Source organism: Stegodyphus dumicola, chromosome 6, assembly GCF_044657685.1.
Source record: "Stegodyphus dumicola isolate Sdum_Otavi_A_Nest chromosome 6, ASM4465768v1".
NCBI classification, from domain to species: Eukaryota; Metazoa; Arthropoda; class Arachnida; order Araneae; family Eresidae; genus Stegodyphus; species Stegodyphus dumicola.
In genome coordinates, this window is record NC_140773.1 from 59,390,127 (window position 1) to 59,415,221 (window position 25,095).

A 25,095-nucleotide genomic window follows, 5' to 3' on the forward strand; every position below is an offset into this window, starting at 1 on the left:
TTAATAAACAAACAAAATAATAGTAATAATAGTTCAAGATTAAGTGACACGGCATCAAGAACTGGCAGAGGCGGAAATATCATAACTTGCAAGGAAAGTTGCTTTGATTTTGGCTTTATTTCAGTAGAAGTAAATAACATTGAAAGATAACGATGACATATGTTTTGTCTGTTTAAAAAAATCTTTGCACTTGAAAGTATGCTTGAAGTAAGCTAAAGCAATATCTCAAGATCATTTGCCTAACTTGGTTGACAAATCTAAAAACCAGAGAACCAGTAGTTTGTGATTCAGTGATATCAAAACAAAAGGAGACCTGTTTTGAATTCTTACAAAGAGCATGGCAGCTGGGATTTTGTGGTAATGGGTTTATTGTCCCCTTTTCTGACAAATTAAGTTTCAGCTTAATATCTAATTTCAAATGTGTTTATATATAGAGGAAACAACATATTTCCATAAATATATTTATTATAGCAGTGTAAATGTGATGGCATGAAGAAGAATAGTGATCTGTGGATGTTCTTCCATGCACGTTTTAAAAAAAAGTTTTACTTTGCTCAGTGATATCAGGATTATGTCTTACAAGTATTAATAAGGCTGCTTTAGATGTGATGCAGATATCACTTTTTTTTTTTAATATTGTGTGTTTAATAAATCTGACTGTTAAATTTCATGAAATCAAAGGTATTTACCAAATCAACTACCCAGTAAATTCTTTCTGAATCCCATGGAAAAGTATAGGACATTCCTGAAAGAGCTGTTGTGTGGTGAAATACTTCTCGTAGAGATAATGCCTTGAAGATTGGATTATGGAGGTGGATAATTTGCTTCCCTAATTCTTAATTTATTACTTTATATGGAGAATGTATTCACATTGTGTTATGTGTGTAATAGCTAAATGTGAATATCAAATGTCTGCATTTTGTTTCAGAAGAATTGCACAGAAGTGTAGCATGCACTTATATTTGATTCTTTGGTTTATATTATATATTATGATGATTACCTCAAATGTATATTTTTTTAAACTTGGCTTTTAAGAAAGGATTGTTTTTAAATATGTAAAGAGAATTTTGTGTATATGTGCATTCTATATATGTACATTGTGTATATGTACATTCTGATTCTCTTTTCCTGCATTCTCATTTATAACTTAAACTTTGTATATTTCACCCATAATTTATTCTTTTGATCTGTTTTATAATAAATTTAAAAGTAACATTCCATTTTTTACTTCATTGTACCTTTATGTAAGTGAGGCATGTTATTAGGTTTTGCATTTATTTGAGAGTAGTTAGTCATTTTACTTGATAGTGAAAATTCTTAGATTCCTGCAAAAAAGTATGTTTTCACTTAACAATTTTTAATTTCATAATTGCTGCATTGGAACAAATTAACAAATGCAGAAATTAAAGTAAAAGGATTCTATTACTAGAGATTGATCTTTCATCTGAAAGTGAGTTTAAAGAAATGTAATTTTTAATGATGAAGATATTCATAATTTTATGTATTACTTTACACATTAGGATTTGTTTAGGATGGAGTTTTAAAATATTTTACTTTGCAAAGGTACATTAACTGTAACTTTCCCCCTCAGTTTTCAGGCTAAAAATCTTTTCTGAATGTAGTTTGTTTTGAGATTAATAAATAAATGTTGATTTTATTGAAATTAAATGTCTGATTAAATATGTTTTCATGTCTCTTGTAAAAATTTATGAGACTAAAAATGACTGTGTGTAATGAATGGTATTTATTTTTTAGAGTCAAACCTGCCATATTTGATCTGTTTCTTGCCATAATTATAGGATCTTACTTAGGAATTATTTATCTTTTAATAACAGTAAGTTATAATTTTCTCTGTATACTTGTGCTTTGAATTATTTATAATTATGAAATTACCACAGTTTGAAGATCTGATGAATAAATTGGTAGATAGTGAGGCTGTTTCAGTATTATAAAATAAAAGGATATTAAATTGCCTATGAATAAAATTAAAACTATCTAATTTAAGCATAATTCATATAATAATTAACTTACTGTGTAAAAAAATGTTGGTACACAAAATCTTTAGATAGATAGCTGTAAAATCTTTATTGGCAATGATAGTTTTTATAAGATTTTATTTAGCTCAGTCATGGTATTTGCCGATGTGATCAAAAGTTTGCCATCAATTTTTAAACTTCTGCGTGATTCAAAGTGAAATTTTACATACTCATGCTTTGTGGATGTCAATGTTATCTGAAGTGATTTTTTTCGAAATTGATAATGAAACGATTTTTCGCACATATCTTCATTTAACCCTTTGACGGGCAGTGGGACGCCAGGCATCCCACCTTTTTTTTTTTTTTTTTTTATCAGTTTTTATCTCTCAGGTGAAAGCTGCAAAATTCCATTTAAAATACATACAATTTATGCCCTTAAATTCTCTAAATGTATAACAGATGACTGCTTCAGTATTCATTCATGGAAATAATGTATGTAAAATAAAAATTCTTTGTAAAATAAAAATTTCTTTAATTTTGAAGCAGTTTTTTTTTCTTAATTTCTAATGCAATTTAAATCATCTGTACAACAACTTTTGTTGTTAGATTGAATATTTTTACCAGAATATTTTTACCTTTTCTAATAAAAATTATTACTTGAATTCATATATATTAATTAAGAATGGTTGAAATTAGAAGGTGGGACAAATACATCCCACCGTGCATGTAGAAATTGCTGCTACTAGATGGCAGAACCATTCAAATATTTTTAAATTCAAGTATCATGTTCATTTGATATCTGGATAATGCAAATTTATACTTTTTAATAAATTGCAATAATGTTAAAACTTAAAAAATATCTAGTATTTTTTCTGAAAGAAATGAAAATATAACTCTGTAACATGAAATTTCATTGAATACTGAATATGTGAGTGAGATTCACCATAGAAAAATATCCTAAGCAGAGAAAAGAGAGGTGAAATGGAAATAAACATGATGGCCTTCTAAATATCTTCTTTTTTGAAACCTGTAGCAACTTAGGTACTGGAGTGAAAATCTTCTCTGTTTCAAATTTATTATGAAATCATTAAAAAATATCTAAAAAGTCGTACAGAGAGTGATTTTTAAAAACAATTATGCAATTTTTCTTGAAAAAAGTATTTTTAAATTTGCGAATATTATCACTATTTTCTAATTAATTATTGAAAAACTTTTTTATATTTTGCATTTTCATTTGGTTGCTGAAACTACCACTTAATATAAGCATATTAGGAAAATTTACGCTCGGGCAAAGATGCCATTTTACAGTTCTAGATGTGCAGTGGGACAAGTGGTATCTCACCACGCCATGTGTGTGTGTGTGTGATTATGGCAAAGCCTCGAGGGCTATCTGCCTAAGGGGAGGAATGCCTTCGTGGAGGACTTTCTAAGGGAAAATGGCTCGTATACACGTTACACATGGGAAAAACCACGAAAACGCCCATGCAGCCAGCCCGTTCGCGGGATTCGAACCTCGGACCGAACTACCAGTGTTCAGCGACTTTACCGCTCACCACACCATGAATTAAAGGTTTACTTCCCCCCCCCATGAAATAACATAGTATTAGGGGCTAATTATCTGTGTGTAAAGTTATTCCCCCCCCCCCATTTTTTTTTTTTTTTTTTTACGTACTGAACCTCAAAGGGCTGAACAAACTAAAAAACTCAGAATTTTACGATTTGCACATGAGAAAGAGCCGGAAGAAAGTCTTTTAAATGAAATATGTATGAATTTTTTTAATGTAATTTGTGAATTTACAAGAATTGCACGATTTTTGGTGTGTATTATTTAAAAATTTCAAAATCTAACAGTCAACCAAATGGCTTCTTTTAGCCCTTCAATGGGACTCCTCTGAGAGGACTACTATTCATAATGCTATAAAATTAATCTTAAAGGCATCTTTTGTTACAATGTCGTGTATCCAAGTCATCAGTGCAGTTGTAAATGCTTATCACTCGCTGCAGCTGCCCTTTTACATTTTACCAGCTACATACTTCAAATGCACATTGTATTGTTCCACAATGCTGATTGGGGCTGCTTGTTTAATCATTTACACATCTCGCTAAACCGCATTTGCCTGGCACGTTTCATAATTGTGGCTCAATTTTTTCTGGGTGCAAATATTTTTTCTCCAACAGAGTGTATTTACGTAAATAAAATCACTTAATTATTAAATTAATGTTATAGATCTAATAAATATTTTCATTTTACATGCATAAAATTAAGCGTTCTCTGGCTCTTAATAGATATATTGAAAAGTTGCTTTTAAAATTTGTTATTTTTCAACTATGTTGAATTAAATATAAGCATTTTAATGAAAAATATATTGTTTCTATAGTTTAATAATTATTACTTTTTTCCCTTTAAGAATTTTTACAGGCTTGAAAGGCTGATGAAATCATATGCTGTATCTGTGAAAGGAAAGCAGAGTTAAGTGTAGTTTGAGGTATGAATGAATTTTCCATTTCTGTTTTGTTGAAGGTTGATTATTTTAGAAAGCAAAGACATTTTTAGAAGCATTTTAAAAATTTTTAAGATTGGACAGATTTCTTTTATCATTCATATAACATCACAAAACAGAATGAAATATATAACTACTGAGAAAACTAAAGAACTGATCTGTCAGTCTGTAAAATAGAAGATCCTTAAGTAGAAAAATATAGTTGTTGTATATCTTAGTTAATTAGCTTTTTTGTAGTACACTTTGACTAACTGTAAATATCACTAGTAAATATTTTAAAGTTGATGATTTCTCTTAGTTTTATAAGTTTAATGATTATGTGTAGATCATTACTAGATATTAAGATGATAAGACAGATACCATTTTAGGAATAAATGATAAAAATATTCTTTTGCTATTAATACATTAATTTAATGCTTTTCTTGTTTTTTCCTTTGAGTAAGATGTGATTCTAATACCCTGTCATAAAAATTTTGAAATGCTGTGTCACATATTATTAGCAGCTCTAAAGCTCAGGATTCAATATTTACTATATTCCCACTTTGTCTCAGTCTCATGATGTTGTCCCTTCATTCTGGACAGTTTTTCATCTTGTCCTGGTTATTTGGTATAATTTTAAAAGTGCCAAATGTAGTGCCCCCCCCTTAAAAAAAATAGTGTAACCTTTAGATCTAAATTATTTATTTTTAGATTAGATTTAATTATTATTAGATTTAATTTTATCTAGATGAATGTGGCCTAATTTATTCTTTCTTCCAAATATTTCCTCCCAACATTTATAATAGCGCATAGCGTATGAGATCCAGGTATTTTCCCCCTTTTTTTAGACGGATTGTTTCAATTAGTGTTCATTAGTACTAGTACTTATAGTGGGCACATAATTGTTGCAGCATGTTGCAGCAAATTGCGGTCTGTCATTTGCAATTATTTTGTATTCTACATTAAATTAATCTCTAAAATTCACAAAAGAAACTCGTGTTTATGAATGAATCAAAAGAGAAGTATCCATTTTTCAAAAAAGTGTGATCGTAATGATAAAGTGTTATAGAATAGATAAATACTTATAACATCGTAACCATATATGACGTTACTTATACGATATGTTGAGTTATTAAAAATTTTCTTTAACTCTCAGTTGTTTGTTTAAAGTTTATCTAGATTTTCAATCATAGGTACTTTTCCTGGTAGGTTTTGTTCTCTGTTGCAAATATTTTTTCAAAATTATCCCCGTTTGAGCAAAAATATTTAGGTGAGCCTCTACATTCAGTGTTTCGAAATGTGTGTGAAAACAAAATATGTAGTCATTATGACAGCAACAAATGTAGCCTGTATGTCCTTGGGGCTCGAAGCTCAATAATGCTTTGTTTTGAAGTTGAGGACGGGAGGAATTTTACATTAATTTAATTAAAATAATTTTTCAATTAAATATTGTTTTATTAGTATGAAAGTGAATGCAGTTTAGATAGCCATCATGGAACAACAAAAATATGTCGGTATGTTTATATAAATTTAACAGAAAGAAATACGAATTAACTGAAAATGAATACCATAAATTTCCATGTGTAACTCAAGAATTTTTGAAACTTATCTAAAGCTGAATAACAGGAGTCAATTTATTTGTAGATTCACTTATCTTGCAAAAGACGTAGGTACTTATCTGCTAACCAGGCAGAAGTGATAAATCAACAAATCCAGGACTTTTAGTTTATATTTCTTAAATTAATGAAAAAAATAATTTTAAATGAAATTAATTATTTGCTTTTTAAAAATTAGTTGTTTTATTTTTGAAATTGTTTACATTGCTGTTTTTCCCCCCTTTACTTTTGAAATTGTTTTTCATTTATGGAGAAATGCAGAACAGCCATACTGTTGTTAGAATTTTCAGCAAACATGATCACCTAAAGTTTGAAATTTGCAATATAAGAATTGCTCGTCTTGCTCATGTTTTAGACAAATTAAATGACATAGAGTTTAACTGTTAGTTGCACAATTAGTTTTTATTAAACTAATATAATTTTTAGCTCTTTAAAGTAGTATTTATTTACTATTATCAAGTAACATTAATAAGACTAATAATTTTTTTAAAGATTTTTTTATATATACTGAAACTGTATTAAATCTATAGTGCTAGCATTTTTATTTTAACTATAAAACTTCTAAATTATACATAAATTATAAAATTGCATTTCCAGTATTGATAACAATTTATTTTGAAATTACAGAAAATGAAACTATTTCTTTTGAGATTTGAGAATGTGCGTGGTAAATTTCATCAGAACTGTTAGTTTTTATACCATTTTATTTTTAATAAAAGGAATGGTAAACAAAATGAGAATCTTTTATTTCAATTTACTCATACAATGTGTGGAGATATGAAAAATTACACCTTTCTTACAACTGACTTTTAAATACTAATTTTAATGATTTTTCCGATATTAAAAAATGTAATATTTCCATGATTTTTTAATGATAAAATTATGAAGCTATAAATCTTGTGAATGTCCTGATTAATTTATCCTTTCATGTCGACTGCCATGCAGGAATGCTAGCATGAAACACATTCACTTTCCCAGCTGGCACACCATTATGACAGAACGTTTTCTCATATATCCTCATCTGTTATTCACTCTTGTCAGAGTTTTGGAACATTTTAGAAATTAATATTTTTTGGCTCAAAATGTATTATATGTCCATAGGATTTGAGATACATGTAGATTTGACTCTACTCAAAATAAGACAAAGATCACTCATAGGCACTTGAATTTTGATTATATAAACATAAGACAAAAGGCAGATTCTTTCTTTGCAGGTTTTCTGATGGGGCTCTTTAAATGCATGCACATGGTATTTATTGATGAATGTTGGCCTCTCTCCTTTTTTTAATGCTTAGAACATTTGGTTTGTCTTTAGATGCTTAAATTGTATTTATTGATCAGTGTTATGGGAGGTTTTTTGGGGGGGGTGGTTAGAGCACTGGGTATTAGCGTTGGCAGTCTGGTTTCTAATTGAGATTTATATTTGAAATATTTCTGTTTTGAGTGTTACCATGTTGATGTGTCAAAACATTTTAACAAATTATGCAAATCAAAATCAGGTTATATCTGTAAATTTATGATTTATACAGGAAAAGGGACACAGTTAAAAGAGACTTCAGGATTATGTAGGGAGTTGTTAAATTTCTTTTTGATGAACTTTCTGATCAAGAGCACCATTTATATATGGATTGTTTTTTCATGTCTCCATCGCTAGTGGATGAATATTGGTGAAATGGATGAATATTGGCTGGTGGTTGAAATAAATAGTGTAATGAGGAGACAGAAAGAAGCAATTGAAAATTGTTCAGCTGCCCAAAATGAAAATTGCTTAGATATTGGTTTTGCAGAAAAAGAAACTAAACTTACTTTCAATGACAAATGGAAACTGCTTGTTCAAATGAAAGTACAATGGTGATGCTGCATTTTTTCACACTCCTGCAAAAATCCTCCAAAATGGCAAATGAGCTATTATGAATGCAAAATTGTAACACAGAAGCTGATTTAAAATCTATAACGCTAAAAATAAAATTTAAGCAAAGTGTTGAGTTGTCAAATGTACAATTTCAAAAATCACTAACATTTAAGTAAATACTGGGGGGGGGGATGTGAGAAATAAGAATAGTTAAACAAAAAAAGTATATGAAGTATGCTAATAAATATATAAAGCATATACCACAGGTATACTTTATATAACATTATTAAACAATGCTCTTATCTTTTCATAATATCATGGAAAACCCATCTGGCCCTAGAGAGATGCTTGCAAAACAAACAAATGGCCCTAGCGGTGCATATCCGTTTGCACTTTTTGCCCGTAAAGGGTTAATTTATAAATATTCATTATGTTTTTTTTTTTAGCTTTCTAAGGTATTTTTATTCTGTATAATTTGTTGCTGTCATATTTCAATCAGTGTTGATTTTTGGAAATTTTACAAGTACATTAAACATGTTTCTTTACAAAATGAGATGAGATTGATGAATGCATTTGGAAAGTAAAATCTGAGCAGATATTTCGATGATATAATTCATTTAAAAATTAGTGTTTCATGAAAAATTCTTCTTATGAAAAACATCATGCATTTAAAATGCATATGCCTAAAGGTAAACAATATATATATATATGTATCTTAGCACTTTTTGTAATGTGTTCAGTTAAAAATGTTTTGTTTAATAAAAGATGATTAATACTTTCATATATAACATGTTTTTTTTTTCAGAATTTTTTATTGTCTCTACATCAACTACACATACTTCAAAGAAAAACTACTATTATTCACAATGTTGCATCAGGTTCTTCTATTTACAATAAAATTAATGTAAAATTCCTTACCTGCTGCATCTTCAGTGTTCTCGACGCCAGGCTTCTAATAATCACGTTTTCCAGTAAGAGTTTCTATTACAATTAGCAGGCCATCTTGTCTTTTAATTATTTATTGAAATAAAAAGCTAATATACACTATTTACAAGGTAGGTGATAATTATTTTAAAACAGTACATTTTTAGTTCTGAGTCTTTACGCTCCTCAGAGCGGTTCCAATCTCGACTGCTCCTCGGAACTTAATTACAGCAAAAGTAAAGGAAGAGATGCCCGCCACCTAGTGGCAAGAATGTGACATCCTCCCACCTTTTGATTTTACCTCGATAAGATGGGAAAATCAAAACAAAATTTATCAATAATCAAACAAAAATTCAAGTACAACTTTCACAAATATGAAAAGTAACTAATGCTCTAAAATTAATACTTACAAAGAAGGATTACACATCTAAACATTTTCTGCATTACATTCATACCATATCCAGATAACATGTTCCAATTGACTACTGTTAGGACAATTAAATTTCTAAAATACTGAAAAGAAACAAAAATTAGTATAGCAATTTAAAAATATGTAACAGGGTTTACAGTTTTACGTCCATATCTAGTTTGATAGTTCATATCACTGTCACACTTATCGGCAGAGTTTTTTCTGTTCATGGTGAAGTCACTAAACAAGTTAGGTCTACCAAGTTCGAGAGGATAAATACGTTTCACAGGTCTTAGGAGTTCACCCGTTGCAGTTTTCACTTTGACAACACGTACTTCGTTGTCTTTCCCAGGATATAGTTCTACAACACGACCTATTGGCCAATCTATTCTCTTCTTGTTGTCGCTGCCGACAAACATTAAGTCATTTTTGTTGATAGTCCGAGTAGATCGTTTAGATGGTTTTTGCACTAGGATAGCTAAATATTCATCACGAAATCTTTTGCGGAAATGTTCTCTTAAGTTCTGCAAGAACTTGTATCTTTTTGTCAGATTAATGGTATCCAGGTAGTCTAAGTCAGGCACTCCGACGTCGTGCACATCTTGTAGAAACATTGAAGGAGTTAGTACCGTCGTAAGATCATTTGGATCTTCTGAAAGGTACGTAAGGGGTCTTGAGTTAATTACTGATTCGATATCACAAAGTATAGTCAACATTTCCTCATAAGAGACACAGGACTTGCCGAGAACATTTCTCAACATCTTCTTGACTGTTTGTACCAACCTCTCCCACCAACCGCCCCACCATGAAGCAGTTGGGGGATTAAACTTCCACTGTATTCTCATACTAGTTGATTGACATTCTATTTCTTTCCAATCTATCGATCTTAACAGATTTTCAGTTCCAACGAAATTAGTACCACTGTCGCTGTAAATAATACCTGGACGACCTCTTCTGGCAATAAATCTCCTTAATCCCAAGATGAACGCATTTGTTGATAAACTTTCTATCAGTTCAAGATGTATCGCGCGATAGACCGCGCAAGTAAAGAGCAAGATCCATGCCTTTTTTCCTTTTCTTAAATAAAGAGGACCGGCTACATCGACTCCGGTCACTTCAAACACCAGAGCATCTCGAACTCGATCTTCAGGAAGAGGTGCTGGAACAGTCTCTATATTCTTTGCGCTATATCTTCTACATCGAACACACTTCATAAGAACTTTACGTACTGTTTTTCTTCCTCTCAGGACCCAGAATTTCTGTCGAATATTGGCTAGTATGAATTGCACACCAGCGTGGGATAGTCGCAAATGGTAATCTAAAATTAACCTATGAACTAAGTCATGATTTGAGGGCAATACAATTGGACAGAGAAAATTTTCTTCTTCCTCTCTTCTAGTAATCTTGGTCTTTAACCGAATAAGGCCATCTGAGTCAAAAAAGGTACAAAGGTTGCTAACTTTAAGTTCTTTGCCAAATGCTTCTATTTGTATTATCTTGCATATTTTCTTTTCTACAGTTTCTATTTCAGGGACCGTGAGTTCTCCTGATTGTTTAGAATCTGGTCTTCTGCAGTTGTTGATAAATCTGCATATCCAAGCAGTTATTCTTTAACATTTTATGGTAAGATGAATATTTCTCAAAAAAATGTTCTACCCTTTGCGTATTTAGTGCAGAAATGACTGATTTCCTTTTTTCTGAATTCACTATTTCCATGTCCGGTATTTCCCTTTGTCTAGGCCATTCTTCCTGATTTTTCTTCAGCCAGTCGGGGCCCTCCCACCATCTAACTACTAAAAGTTGTTTAGCAGTGCAACCTCTTGATGGGAGGTCAGCTGGATTTTTTGTTCCAGCAATATGTTTCCACGTTTTTGGATCCGTCAGTTTCCTAATCTCCCTGACTCTGTTTTCCACAAAGACAGCCCAGACAATCTCTTCCCTTTGAATCCATGTCAAAACTGTTGTAGAATCCGTCCAAAAATGCGTTTCCACATTTTGCCATTGTAAACCATTTAAAACAGAAGAGCATAGTCTGGCACCTATTGTGGCAGCTATCAATTCCAGACGAGGGATCGTAATATATTTTACGGGAGCTACTCTAGACTTCGATGCCAACAGATGAACTTCAACTCCAGAATTCGTCACAGTTCTCAAGAAAACTGCAGCAGCATACGCATTACTACTGGCATCACAGAATGTGTGAATGCTGCAGAACTTCCTATTGTCCTTGCTGGAATGTATCCAACGTAGGAGGGATATTTCTTTTAAGAGAAAAAGGCTTTTATACCAATTCACAAAATTTTGTTTTGTACTCTCGTCAACTTCAGTATCCCAAGAAATTCCTGTTTTCCATAGGTTCTGCAACAATATTTTAGGATACAAGAGAACAGGACTCACAATACCAATAGGATCAAATATTTTGTGTGTTACAGCGAGAATTGTTCTCTTCGTTATTATACCCATTTCAAAATCTTCTAGCCAATTCAGATTCAAAGTTAAATTATCTTTCTGACAGTTCCATAACAGACCCAATACGGGTAAAATAGTTTCATGTTTCAAGTTATCTCCGTTATGTAACCAACCTCGAAGATTAAACTTTCCTTCATTCATTATTTCTCGAGATTTTTCGATGAACTGGATCATCTCGGATTCTTTGTCAAAACTGGCAACAACGTTATCTACGTAGAAGCTACGCAAGAGTTTAGCTATTATCTCCGTATCATATGAAGAATTTTTCATGTACTTTTGTAGATGGAATTCTATAACAGCTGCCAAAAGGAAAGGACTACTCTTAACCCCAAATACTACCCTAGTATGACGAAATATTTTCGTTTTCCTTTCTTCCACATCATTCCACCAGAAAAACCGAAGCCAGTCTCTATCTTGAGGCCTTACACTGATCTGTAAGAAAGCCTTTTCAATGTCTGCTATAGCAGCAAACTTGCCTTCCCGAAATCTCAACAAAAGAGATGGAATTAGTTCTATCAAATTTGGTCCACACTCCAAACACTGATTTAGAGAAGGAGACGATTGTTTCCTCGCAGACGCATCAAACACCGGTCGAATTGGTGTTGAGCTATTTTCTTTGATCACCGGTCTATGCGGTAAATAATGTCCAAAGTCAACCGCAATATTTTCTTTAACTTCTTCGATCACTCCTAAGTTACACCAGTCATTAAAAACTGCATTGTATGAAGAAAATAAATTTTGAGATAAAAGTTTCTGGGTGGTAGATTGTAGACGTTTCAACGCTAAATCCTTGTGGGTGGAGAGTGGTACATGATTCTCCGCCCACGGAAGTGCGACTTCATAACGCCCTTCTTCGTTTAGAGATACAGAATTTTCGAATTGCAATTTTGCTTGCAAATCCCTTTCCTCTCTAGCCTTTTTTGTAACTGGATCTGTTATTCCGATAACATCAAGCCTCCACAGTTCTGACAACGTGGCATCAGAAATATGTAAAGATAACGAAAGCTTGGAAAAGGAATTTTCTATTTCATAATTGTCAGTGTTCGCTTTCCCCATGACTGTCCACCCAAGTCTTGTACTTACAGCAACTAATCTTCCCCAAGGAAGAACTTCGATTTTACCTGTAAATAAATTTGCAGCAACATCTGCCCCTAACAACAAATGAATCTCTTGGGGGTTCTCCTGGAATAATCTGCAATTTCCATTTTCAAAAACATCACTGACGTAAATTCCTCTTCTTCTAAGTTCCCCAATCCAGTGTATATTTTTGATTTTAGGGACCGAAGAACATATTTTTCTTTCATCCAATACATTGATTTCGCAATTATACCGTTTATCTACGCTACCCAATTTTATTCTATAACGTTTACGTTTTTCCGAAACTTCTATGCCACCGAAAAGTCCGTGGGTTACACTTTGTTCACCTAAGCTTCTTAATTGTAACCTTTCTGCTGCATACCTGCTTATGTATGAGTTTTGACTTCCGGTGTCAATTATCGCTCGAACAAATTGGTTATTCCCTCTTCCATATATGCGAATAACTAAAGTTTGCAAATATACTTCTGAACATCCTGCTTGATTTGAAAGTACTTTATTTTCTATCTGTTTGTCTTTTTTAATTTCCGAAACTTCGACAGAAGGATTTTGTTTATTACACATAATAGTTGCATGTTGTTTTTTACAAATAGAACAAGTTATTTTTGTTCTGCAGTTTTGAGCCAAATGGTGTAATTTTAGGCATTTATAGCAAGCACATTTTCTTTTTAAAATGTCCCTTTTTTCTTGTAATGATAAGCCGGAAACGAAACTACAGTCATAAGTCTTGTGAAATTGATTACAGAAGACGCAGTTCATATTTTCCTCTCTGCATTCGGATTTTGTAAACAAATCTGTAGCGGTCGGAATCTTTGGTTTATTATGTCTATTTGAGAGACCATATGCGCTTTTCGTTGCAGGGGGGGGGGGAAGAAGACTGTCGCCGATCTGATACTTTTTGCTGTTGCGAAACCGTTGACCTTGTGCGTTCGCGGGATGAAAGTTCTGCGTGTAAAAATGACATTAAATCTTTTATGTTATAATCGGTGCCAACATTTTGTGTTCTATGAAATTCAAGCGTTAATTCTGAAGGCAATAACTTCAAAATCATCGGACACAGCAAAGCGCTGTAAGATTCCGATACAACATCTAACGCTTCGAGACATCTAATCTGTGTTTGTACTTTATCATACAAATTACGAAATGTTTTTATGTCATTCGCATTTTTTAATGATTCAATATTCAGCAAATTATTCATGTGCGCATTAATAAGAATGTCTCTCCTTCCAAAACGGTCGTGTAAGATTTGAATTGCTGAATCATAATGTTTTGGCGATAACGGAAGTCCTTGAACGCAGCTAGCAGCTGTTCCTCCTAAATATGCTTTCAGGTAATTAAATTTGTCTACTTTGTTCAATGATTCGTTATTATGTATTGAGGACTCAAAACTGTTCCAAAAAGTAAGCCATTGACTACTGTTCCCATAAAATACGGGAATCGAAAGTTTTGGTAATTTAACATTAGGTGTATCTTTTATATTTTGCTGTGTGTTCGGTGCATTTAAGTCATGATTAAGTTCCTTAATCCGTTTCTTAAGCCTGAATTTCCATAACGTTATCTTCTCGCGATATTGTTCTGTAATTTCGAATTCATCTACACTCAGAATTGGTTCAACTTCCACATCGGCATTAGATAGCGTTTCGGTTTTAGCATTAAGCTGTTCTAACAATTCTTCGAGCTCATTAATACTACCTTCAGATTTATTTAATTCACTTTCGATTTTCTTAAATAGTTTTGTAACGGCAGTTCTTAAGATACTTCTTTTCTTTTTTAATTTTTCTACTTCAGCCATTATCTTTCTTAGATTCAAACACTTACACAAAAAATATACGTCTCATGAAAAACAAATATTTAACTCTTACTTAGAAAATAAAATTATTCTTTTGCTGAATACTTCAAGAACAAGTATTAAAATCTTCAATTTTAATATTCAGCTTTTGAATTCACTTTATTAGAACTTTTCAAAAAACCTGGCGTCCCTGTTCGGGCGCCATAAAAATGTTGCATCAGGTTCTTCTATTTACAATAAAATTAATGTAAAATTCCTTACCTGCTGCATCTTCAGTGTTCTCGACGCCAGGCTTCTAATAATCACGTTTTCCAGTAAGAGTTTCTATTACAATTAGCAGGCCATCTTGTCTTTTAATTATTTATTGAAATAAAAAGCTAATATACACTATTTACAAGGTAGGTGATAATTATTTTAAAACAGTACATTTTTAGTTCTGAGTCTTTACGCTCCTCAGAGCGGTTCCAATCTCGACTGCTCCTCGGAACTTAATTACAGCAAAAGTAAAGGAAGAGATGCCCGCCACCTAGTGGCAAGAATGTGACACACAACAAATTGTATTTTATTTATGCAGTTGAGGTTTTTTGCTGTTGATTGTATGTTTAATATTTGACTGCAGAATATATTGGTGTCAGTTCTGATATCTGAGAATGATAATATTTGCAAGAAATAGAGAATTAATTGAAAGCTACATTAATTTAAATGTAGCTTCTGACTTTTTAAAATTCTGTTGTTTACTTTTTCAGGTAGCCATCTGATTCAACAGTAGCCATTGGACATATCCAGTTTACATTCTGAGCAATCAAATAGTTTCTATATTATGAAGCACAACTACGACTTCAAAAGCCCAAGATTAAGGATAATTTTTAAGATTTCTGAACCATGAATTGAATCATTATAAGATTTTAATATAATAATTATTCTCAAATGGTTTAATTTGCCTTGATAACAGTTTTAATGTGTGCTTGAATTTTTGCATTAATAGAAATATTGCTTTATAACTTCATTTTGCTTTGCGCTCATGCATAAACAACATAAAAATGAAAAATTTTCCTTGTGATATAAAATGCATTAATATGGAAAGAAATATTTTCATTTTTTATTTTCATTTTTTTTTTTTTTTTGGTTGTTGCTATGAATTTCCTCATTCTATCTGTATTAAAAAATATATAAATTATCTCTTCATAGTTCAGGTGCATAAATTAAAAAAATTCTGCATATTTCTGTTATTAGTCATTAAATTTTGTAAAATTATGTATGAGTATTTTAAACTAAATCTATGCAAAGGTAGTACTGAATTCTGTGTGTAAGCTTATTTTCTGATGATGCATTAATGAAATCCACCTAATCTGCATGTACCTGAATCTTTTATGGAGACTTAATTGTGGAATATAAGTTTGCAGAAATCAAAGCAGCTTATTCTCATTGCAATTCATTTATCTTTCATTTAAAAAACAACGTTTTTCAGATTATGTCATTTGTAAAAAGTGCAAGTTCACTTTCATCTTTTCTTGCTCTTGACAGCATGAAAGCAATACAAATATTTCTCAATGATTATAGAGTGATTTTGTGTAAGATATGTAGGATGTAATATAGTATTTGTTTATATTTAATATGTATTATAAAAATCTTTTTATTATACTACATAATTTATTTTAAATATTAAATAATCACTATCTAACAATCATTGTGTAATTTAGTGTTAATTTTTGAAGTGATAATCAAAATCCATTAGCTTATATTCTAGGTATTGAACTAGTAAATGAAGATACGGACCAAATGCTTTTGGAATTTGTATTTTTGTTACCAAATGCTTCATGATGCTTATTTTTGTATAAAATAGAGAAAATTGGGATTCATCCAATATGTTAAAAGATAATTTCAAGTAATCATCGATTTATCTATTGTATTTCAGTTCACAGAGTTTGTGAAATAAGTGTAATTCCTCAAGCTATAATTCAGTAGGTGTTCCATTTATGGATATAAAGTTACATCCAACTCCTTTGAATTCCACATAACAATAATATTAATGTCTTAGAAATATAATCAGTGCATTGTTAAGGGATATAATTGTTGTTTAGCTTGAATATATACTTCCAACATAAGTTATTAAGAAAGCATTCTTTCCATTGAAATGTTGCAGTTATTTTATCTAATGTACATAATTTAATAAAAATGTTATACCTTTATGTATATCTGTGAAAACTGTAGTTGGTTTTATAAGTTTATTAAAAAATTTACTTCTGTTGAACTTTACATGTGCATATAAATATTTATAATTTCCTCATTCATATTTCTTTAAAGGTAATTTAAGGTTGTTGTTAAATAAAAATTCAGCTGCTTATTGAGAACTATGCAAAAGTTGTTAAATATTCATGATAAAAATTACATTTGATTATACTTGTGTAATTGTTAAGGAAAACTTCAAATTAAAAACATGCTTAGGCAATTTTCTTCAATGTTCTGCAGGAAGCTACAGTACAAGATTTTTGTTTACCTTATAAAATCAAGATATGTGATTATTATACATTGTCATTTTTATTTGGCAAGTGTATTGGTTTAGATGTGTGTCAGTTACAGTGTACCTTTTTGATAGCAGCATGTAACTACTGCAGACTTCTTCAAATCTCTTTTTGGCTTCTGAGATAGTGATGACTATTCAAACACATCAAACTCATTGTCATATCATTGGAACTACTTGAAATGAATCAAGCATTATGTGGTATAGACCTGTGAAAATGTTCTCAACTACTATGAAGTTAGTCTGAAATATATTCAAGTAAGCTGTAGCATTTCATTGGAATTATGAATAAAAATGTTTCTTATGAAAATTTTTTATCATATGAGATGTTAATCACACAGGATGGTCTATTGCTTCATATTATTTGCATAATTATCCTCTTTCCGTCCACATGTTGCTATAAAAATGAAGATTTACCTATTTATCTTAAAAAAATGTTTCTCCAGAACCACAACTATTTATTCCATAGGAAAAAAAAGTAATTATTATCAACTATTAAAAGATTGTATGCAGCAGTGTCTAAAACATAGTGCATCTAGAGAAGTTGCTTTGCATTCTGTTGTGGTACTATGCATGAATAACTTGATTAGCATGTAGGTTCATTCTTTATAAACTACTTCTGACTAGAGTTTTTTCAATTATTGAATACTATGTATACTGAGCTACCTGTTATTCAAGAAAAGCCCAAAAGATTGTACAAACATCATCACATGTTTAGAAATATTTGGAACTTTGCTTTTGCTCCTATTTAGGCTTGAAAGCAGTTGACTTTAAATATCCTTAACTGTGCCTATATGGTTTACTTTTCTACAATGAACTACCTAATAAAGTAGCACTTAGTACATTTACTTTTGCGTCAAGATATTAAGAAATTTGCAGCCAAAGCAAAGAAATTTTGCCATTAAAAATAAAAACTGTGTTATCTGTCCTTCAAAAAGGTAGTAATAATGGCATGTTCTTTTAATGTCCATTACTTGAAGAAAATAGTGGAAGAAAATAGTGACAATCAGTTAGATTCTAATTCTCACACAATTAGATTTAGTTTAAAATGAATTTACAATGTGGATAATATATTTCACAAGTAATAAAAGCAGGACACAGAAAATATTTTGCCGAAACAGGAATTTTTGTAAGCTTTTATCATGTATCATATGACATGGATATTTACATAAAAAATTAATAAAATATATATATTAAATAAATTGGGGGGAATTTAATTTGTTAGATGCATATATAACTGTATAAATAAAAATGTGATTTGAAATGCTGTAAATACAAGGCAGTAATGTTGAAAATATTTTATATGTTTCTCAATTTAATTGACCCAGTCAAATATTGCCCTAACATTTTGTGTATATTTTTAACACGAAATGAAAATAAAATAAATGTTTAAGCCCTGTATAAGTGCTGTTTCCCTTTATGTACATGATTCTATGTTAAATCTGTAGCAGGAAACATCTTTCCTTTCATATGAATTATATTAAAATAAACCTTAAAAATTATTAATTTGTTATGGTATTGAAGTATTTATTTTCAAATTGTTCTAGTAGCTAACAGGTATTTATGTATGATTCTATATTCCTTTCTCTATCAGTATATTCAGGAATGTTGTTAATGTAATATAAACAGACAAACAAAAAATTATAGCATCAGCAAGTAGGAACCAAAATATTAGTTTAAAACTATTATTGTTTGTTAATTAGTTAATATTATAGCAAAACATTTAAAGCTTAATCTACATAAGAGAAAAGATGTCTTTGAAAAAAGAAGCTGCAAATAATATGCACATGTAGAGAAAGTTGTTAAAACCCCATACATCTACTTTTTCTATGACTGTTATTTAAGATTTTTATGATAAACTGTTGTACAAAGTTATATGTACTGATACATATGTTATGCTTATTTAGAATAGTTCTCTGTTTATATTAATGAATCATAAGAATTCTGTATATATCAAGATTCAAATACTTAATATAAACTTTGATATGGGAAAATTAACTTTTTTACTTCTTTATACGAAGTAAAGGAAATACTGTAATCACAATATATTTTGGGTTTCACATTTCAATGAAAATATCCATTTTGACTATTTTTTGGCTTGACATCTGTACATATGGACAGAATAAAGGGCAGTTTATTATCTGTTATTCCAAAACAAATTGTAAAATGGATTCAAAAGGAATTTTTCCATGACATCTATACATACATAAGTATCTTGCATAACTCAAAAGAAATTAGCTGTAGAATATTGAAATTTTTTATATGGGACTGCTGTAACATCTAATTGTGCACCTACCTTTTTATTGCAATTGGCAATACCAAAAGTTTTCTTTATATATATATATATATATTAAACAGTATCACAGGTTTTTTTATTTTAAAACAAATTATCCCAATACCCATTCTGTGCAACTGCTGCTGAAAATTAATCAGTTATAGACAAAAAGAAAGTTTAGAACCACATCCACATCTAGATATGAAAGACATGAAATTAAAAATAATAAAATCCAAATTTTTCCATAACTATGTAAAATTCAACCAATATTCATCAAACCAGTAGAAATACAGACAAGGGAAATTTAATTGCATTCCTCTGCATGTATATTATTTTTTTTATGGAGAAATTTGGATTTTATTGTTATTTAATTTCATTTCTATCATGTCTGTGTGGATTTGGTTTTAAATTTCTTTGTATATATATATATACATGTACCCACCTTACCCAGCCTTTATTTTTGAAATCATTGATCATAGTTATATATTTCCAATTAAAAAAGTGTTTTAAATGACAAAAATAGTCATGCTTTGACAATTTCAAATTTAAAAAAAATTAATTCTGGACAAGTAATGAAATCTAACTTTTAATGCAGTCTCCTGATTCTTGTACTTATATTTGGGAAAGTTTCATACTTATTATGGAGGGGGGGGAATACAAGAAGTTTGACTTCTTAACAACAAAGATTGACCAGAATATTTAATTCAAAATTTGCAATTTTGATGTCATTTTGAACTTGCATTGCAGAATTGGTTAATTAAGTTAGAATAAGTCAAGGAAATAAATTTAAATTAAGTGCAGCAAAAAATGTGTATAATTTAAAAGGCATACAAAAATGTAATGTGATATACACATCAGAAATTTTAAATAGTATGAAAATTTCTATTGCAGATATCAAAAGCAAGCTGAAATTTGTACGTGAAAAGAATAAGTCAAACAACTGCAATAATTATTAAGAGTAAATGAATGAATTTTTGAGTACACAGACACACACACACCATAACAACAACAACAAAAAACTGCTTTTATAATGTGACTATCACTTATATAATATGATAGTATTAATCATTGGACATGATCCCTAACATTTTATGGGATGCAGCAATGATGTATTCTAAGAAGCTTAATGAAATTAAGTCAGAGGAAAACTTTTTAAGGCTATTAAAAAAAACATAGTGAACATGGAGTAAATGATCACATTTTATACAAAGCCATATGTGAAATAATGTATCCTACCTTCCAAAAAAATTCAGGCCTTTCAATAATCCAGAAAATGATAAAAAGACTAGCTTTGTCTCAAGTAGTAATATTATAATTACTTCTTACAAATATACCTAATAATAGAGAATTTCCTTTGCATATGATTAAGAAACCAGTAAGTAATTCATACCAAGTAATTAAGCAGATTTTTTATATGCAGTTATAATAGCTTTTATTCTTGCCAAAATTTTTGTGCATATTAGAATTACAATAACATTTTACTTTTATAATGAAATTTAAATCATATTACAAATATGGATTACAGAAGTCTTTTAAAGAACCAGACAAGTATTCTTTGATGAATTGAAAGAGGAAAATATACTGGCCCTATTGAAAAATAAAATAGTAAAATAATTTAAATTTCTGTAAATTAATTGAATTCATATATATACATTCAAATATGCAATGGATACAGGTTTACTTTCTTCAGATATTGATCCTAAGCATACTTCAAGTTATAATTTCTCAAATAAGGGTAACAAATTTTATGAAAACATTTTCAGCACTCAAGTGGGTAGGAATGTTTTGTAAATATAAAATATTAAGTTTTTACATGATCCTCATTAAGCGAAGTATTTAATTAAAATATTAATTTGTTTTAATAAATTAAATACAAAAAATTCCATACTTTTAAATGCAAAGTTTTTAAGAATCTTTGAAAATACTCTTCCTGATTTAGATCATTTCTCAGTGCCTGCTAGCAAAATTAAACATTTCATTTTTCAATTTAGGGGTAGATTATGAAACATTTTATTATTCATGGTAATTAATAGCTCCAAATTTCATAGAACAGGAGTTGTTATTAACTTTGTATATGATTAAATGCAACTGTTAATTTTTAAGATTTGCAAATTTTGCACATAAAAGCATGGAACATTTTGTATTTAACTCATTAAAGCAAAGTTTCCCCATATAGTTGTTTTCATATTTTTCTTACAAGATTAATAAAAATAATGACTTATTAGTAAATACACAAATTTTAATGTTTAAATATTTTTCCTTATTGTGAAAATAACAAAATACATACAAAAATGGGAAAAAAAAAAATTAAAGTGTGCTGTTTTTCGTTAACCAGATCTTTCAAGTGTACAGAAAAAGATGACAGCTTTATTCTTAAATCTGGTTTGATATTTAATTGGTTTCTATACTTACATATTGGTGTAAAAAAGCCTGTTTCACATATGTAAGTTGTAACAAAAGGCATTGAAAACTTAATTGCCTTTTGTCCCAGAAATGTTGATTACAGGTTAAGCCAAATATTTATGCATTTTTTGCTGTCATTATCATTTCATCTGATATAAGTGCCAATCAAGTTAAAACTTTTCTCTGCTGTTCTTGTATTCAGTGGTTTGCAAAATAAAAATTCTTCATTAGATGTATTCTCAAAATCATATTTTATAAAATAAATTAAATTGATATTTTGAAATATGTCTTTACTTTGATCCACTTGAAGAGAGAAAACAAAACTGCACTATTTTAAGCGACTATAGCAGTCTCTTCGATATTACTTGCTATTTCCAGGATTCTATGCTTCACTGTGTTGCTGTAGAGAAACAAAATGTTTATCTGGTGTTGCTGTTTTTAATCATGTATACGAGACACGAGCATTTTCATTACAGGAATTATTAACGTTTCCACAACTGCATGAGGAGATCCAATTTCGGAATTAATTGTAATATTTCATAAGACACTATAACTAGACTTACAGAACAAGTTTCTCTAGTTCTATATTCAAAGAAATAGTCTGCGAGCTATTAATGGTTTCTTTTTATTTATAAAGAAATCTATCAGCTTGTTATTGCAGTTCAGAAGTTTTAATTCCATCTTCTGCTTCAAGGTTTCATGGACTCATTTAATAAGGCCATATAACAGATGTCACACAAATAACAATGATTTTCCTCAGCACCTTTTATGAAACCAAATTTTATGTAATCATCAGATTACTGTTTAATCCAGGATGTTTTCTTTTTTGTATATGTAATGGACAATACTTATGCAGCTGTTTGTTAGTGCCATTTTCAAAATTCGTATTTGGTTAAACATAACTGTTTACTGTTATCGTCATCAACAAAAACTTTCTGTCTGGGCACTATTTGATTCTTTCTTGGTTATAACTGGTGCATTTTTTTTTTGTTGTTTTATTAAACATTTATTCATGCATAATTAGATGTCATATATTAAAATTAATAGTAAATAGATACCAAAAACATACACAGTGTCTGAACTAATGACTAACAAATAATCACTGAGAATATCAATAAAGCGGTGTCGCCACTAAAAGTTGACTGGAAAATGGCAGTGAACCCTAGCAATACTTTCTTTTTCTAGTCTAGACTCGGTGTCGTTGCTCTCATACAAATGCATTGGTTGGCTCTGCTGCCATACTTCATTCAAACCTAATTAAGTTTGGGTAGTGCCGCAGATGACATTTTAATAAGAAGAATGACAAACTATACTATAGTTTCATGTTACTGTTATATATTAGGTTAGTAACTGCATTAAGTTTATGTGCAACCTCGCAATAGGGAAACACTGCGTTAAAGCATACAAATACTTTACAAATGACTATTTGCCTTGTGGGAACAATATAAAATTTTTTACAGATATCATTTATAGAACATTCATAGACCCAGTTTTAAAACAATTTTCATGAGATATTCTACCGTATTTTAAGAAATTTTTTGATTGGACTTAACTAGAATATAATATTTGAGGAAATAAAATTGTGTAGCTACTCTTTTTTTTTTTTTAAATGTTCTGTACATATCCTATATAGACTTGCAACAGCTGGTAAAAAGATTTATCTTCAGTTAAAAATGAAAATTTCATTGCAGAGCTATACATGAAATACATATTTCCATTATTTATTTTTGACTTCTATTATATTTAGTCCAAGACCTGGACTCATTGGAACTTTAACATTTCGAGATTTGGGATTTTTCTGGATATTAGATCATCAAGTCAAATCCAATCATCAAATCTAGTAAGATGATCTGTAGAAATCATAAAATAAAAAAATATGAAATAATGAAGCATTTATAACCTTAATGAAATCAAAATTTACTAAAAAAGTTCAATCTTTATTTGTTTGCTTTATTAAACATTTCTCTCAATGCAAGTTGTTTATGTTGCTTCAGTTTTTCTGCTAATACTTTCTGTTTAGTTTTTTTAGAGAGATATAATGTCTGTTCAGTTACAAAGGTGACAATGCCCCAATCATCAATCAGCTAATGGATAGCGAAATTTGTAGTCCAGAAAATATTACTACCAGTGTTGAAAAAAGTAACAGAGAAATTGTGAAGAACGAAAAAATTGTAATTGACAACTTAATGGGAATTAACATGGTAGTAAGAGGACTTAAACATTGAAACTTTGTAACTTACAAACTTTTAATTTTTAATGAAACTTTGTCCCTGAACAAAATATTACATGGATCAATAGAATTAAAAAAAAAAAAAAAAAAAAAAAAAAAAAGCAACTTAAACAACTCAAACAAACAAATATTGAGCCTCCCTACTTTCTGGTAAATTTTGATTATTTTAAAGTCATACATGCTTCAGTATTTCATAAATACTTTATCATGTTTTTATTTTTTTAATTTCGACATGTTATCCTACTAGATTCAAACAAATTATCTGAAAAAATCTGGAATCTTCGAAATACCGACAAGTCCCGACCTGTAATATTTGCACTGTAATATTTTTTGAAGGGGAGGGGGAGTTTTGTTTATAAGCCATATGTTATACTCTATTGTACTTGGAGTTATCATCTTATGAAAAACACATCATACAGTTACCCTTCTTGCCAAAATGATGAAGAAAAATAATGCTGAATCAATACCTTTAAAAATCATCTTCAGTGTGTGTGGTTTTTCTTTTTTCTTTTTCTTTTCTTTTCTTTTTTTTTTTTTTAGTATTGGTATTATTTCATTCTTTAGGGGTAAATAAATATTTTATAGTGAAAATAACTAATCCTAGTATATTATATGATAGTGATTTATCAAATCTCCATTCAAGAGATAATTTTTAAGTGGAATAAAAGCCTGACAATGCAGTAACTAAAGATTTTAAATTTTAGAAACCTTTTATATTATTATTATTTTTAAGGAAAATTAAGCAAATGCAGAGACTGGTAAAATCAGCATAAGCACATATAAAATCCAAGGAAAATAATATCTAAAAGATATCAGATTTATATTACAAAATTATTCATTTTACGCACATACACGTTTTGAGAGCATTTGGGCTAATGTCCCTTTAGGCTAAAAATATTTAAAAACAGTATATCTTTAGAATTTCTGATAGATAGTCTAGCGCGCTAGAGATAGTTTTTTTTTTTTTTTTCCCCCGTACAGTGTGTCCATTGCTCGCTTTGAAATTGTTGAATTTGTTAAAGATTCTTTAAAAATATGAAATAGACGGTAAAAAAA

At 30.0% G+C, this 25,095-nt stretch overlaps 2 protein-coding genes across 3 annotated transcripts in view; one reads left to right on the top strand and one right to left on the bottom strand.

Annotated features, from left to right (window-relative positions):
- The window catches only part of LOC118205066 (BOS complex subunit ncln), a 76,619-nt gene extending 57,986 nt beyond the window's left edge, over positions 1 to 18,633 (top strand). For both annotated transcript variants that reach the window (XM_035377349.2, XM_035377347.2), the window contains 3 exons: positions 1,756 to 1,834; positions 4,385 to 4,462; positions 15,357 to 18,633. In XM_035377349.2, coding sequence (XP_035233240.1) covers positions 1,756 to 1,834; positions 4,385 to 4,450 — 145 coding nt within the window. In that variant the 3' untranslated portion in view covers positions 4,451 to 4,462; positions 15,357 to 18,633. The remainder of the gene's footprint in view (positions 1 to 1,755; positions 1,835 to 4,384; positions 4,463 to 15,356) is intronic.
- A 2,227-nt stretch (positions 18,634 to 20,860) lies between these two features.
- Positions 20,861 to 25,095, bottom strand: part of LOC118182766 (receptor-type tyrosine-protein phosphatase T-like) — a 163,233-nt gene continuing 158,998 nt past the window's right edge. The window contains exon 38 of the mRNA XM_085819657.1: positions 20,861 to 20,993. Within this exon, the coding sequence (XP_085675783.1) occupies positions 20,913 to 20,993 (81 nt within the window). The 3' untranslated portion in view covers positions 20,861 to 20,912. The remainder of the gene's footprint in view (positions 20,994 to 25,095) is intronic.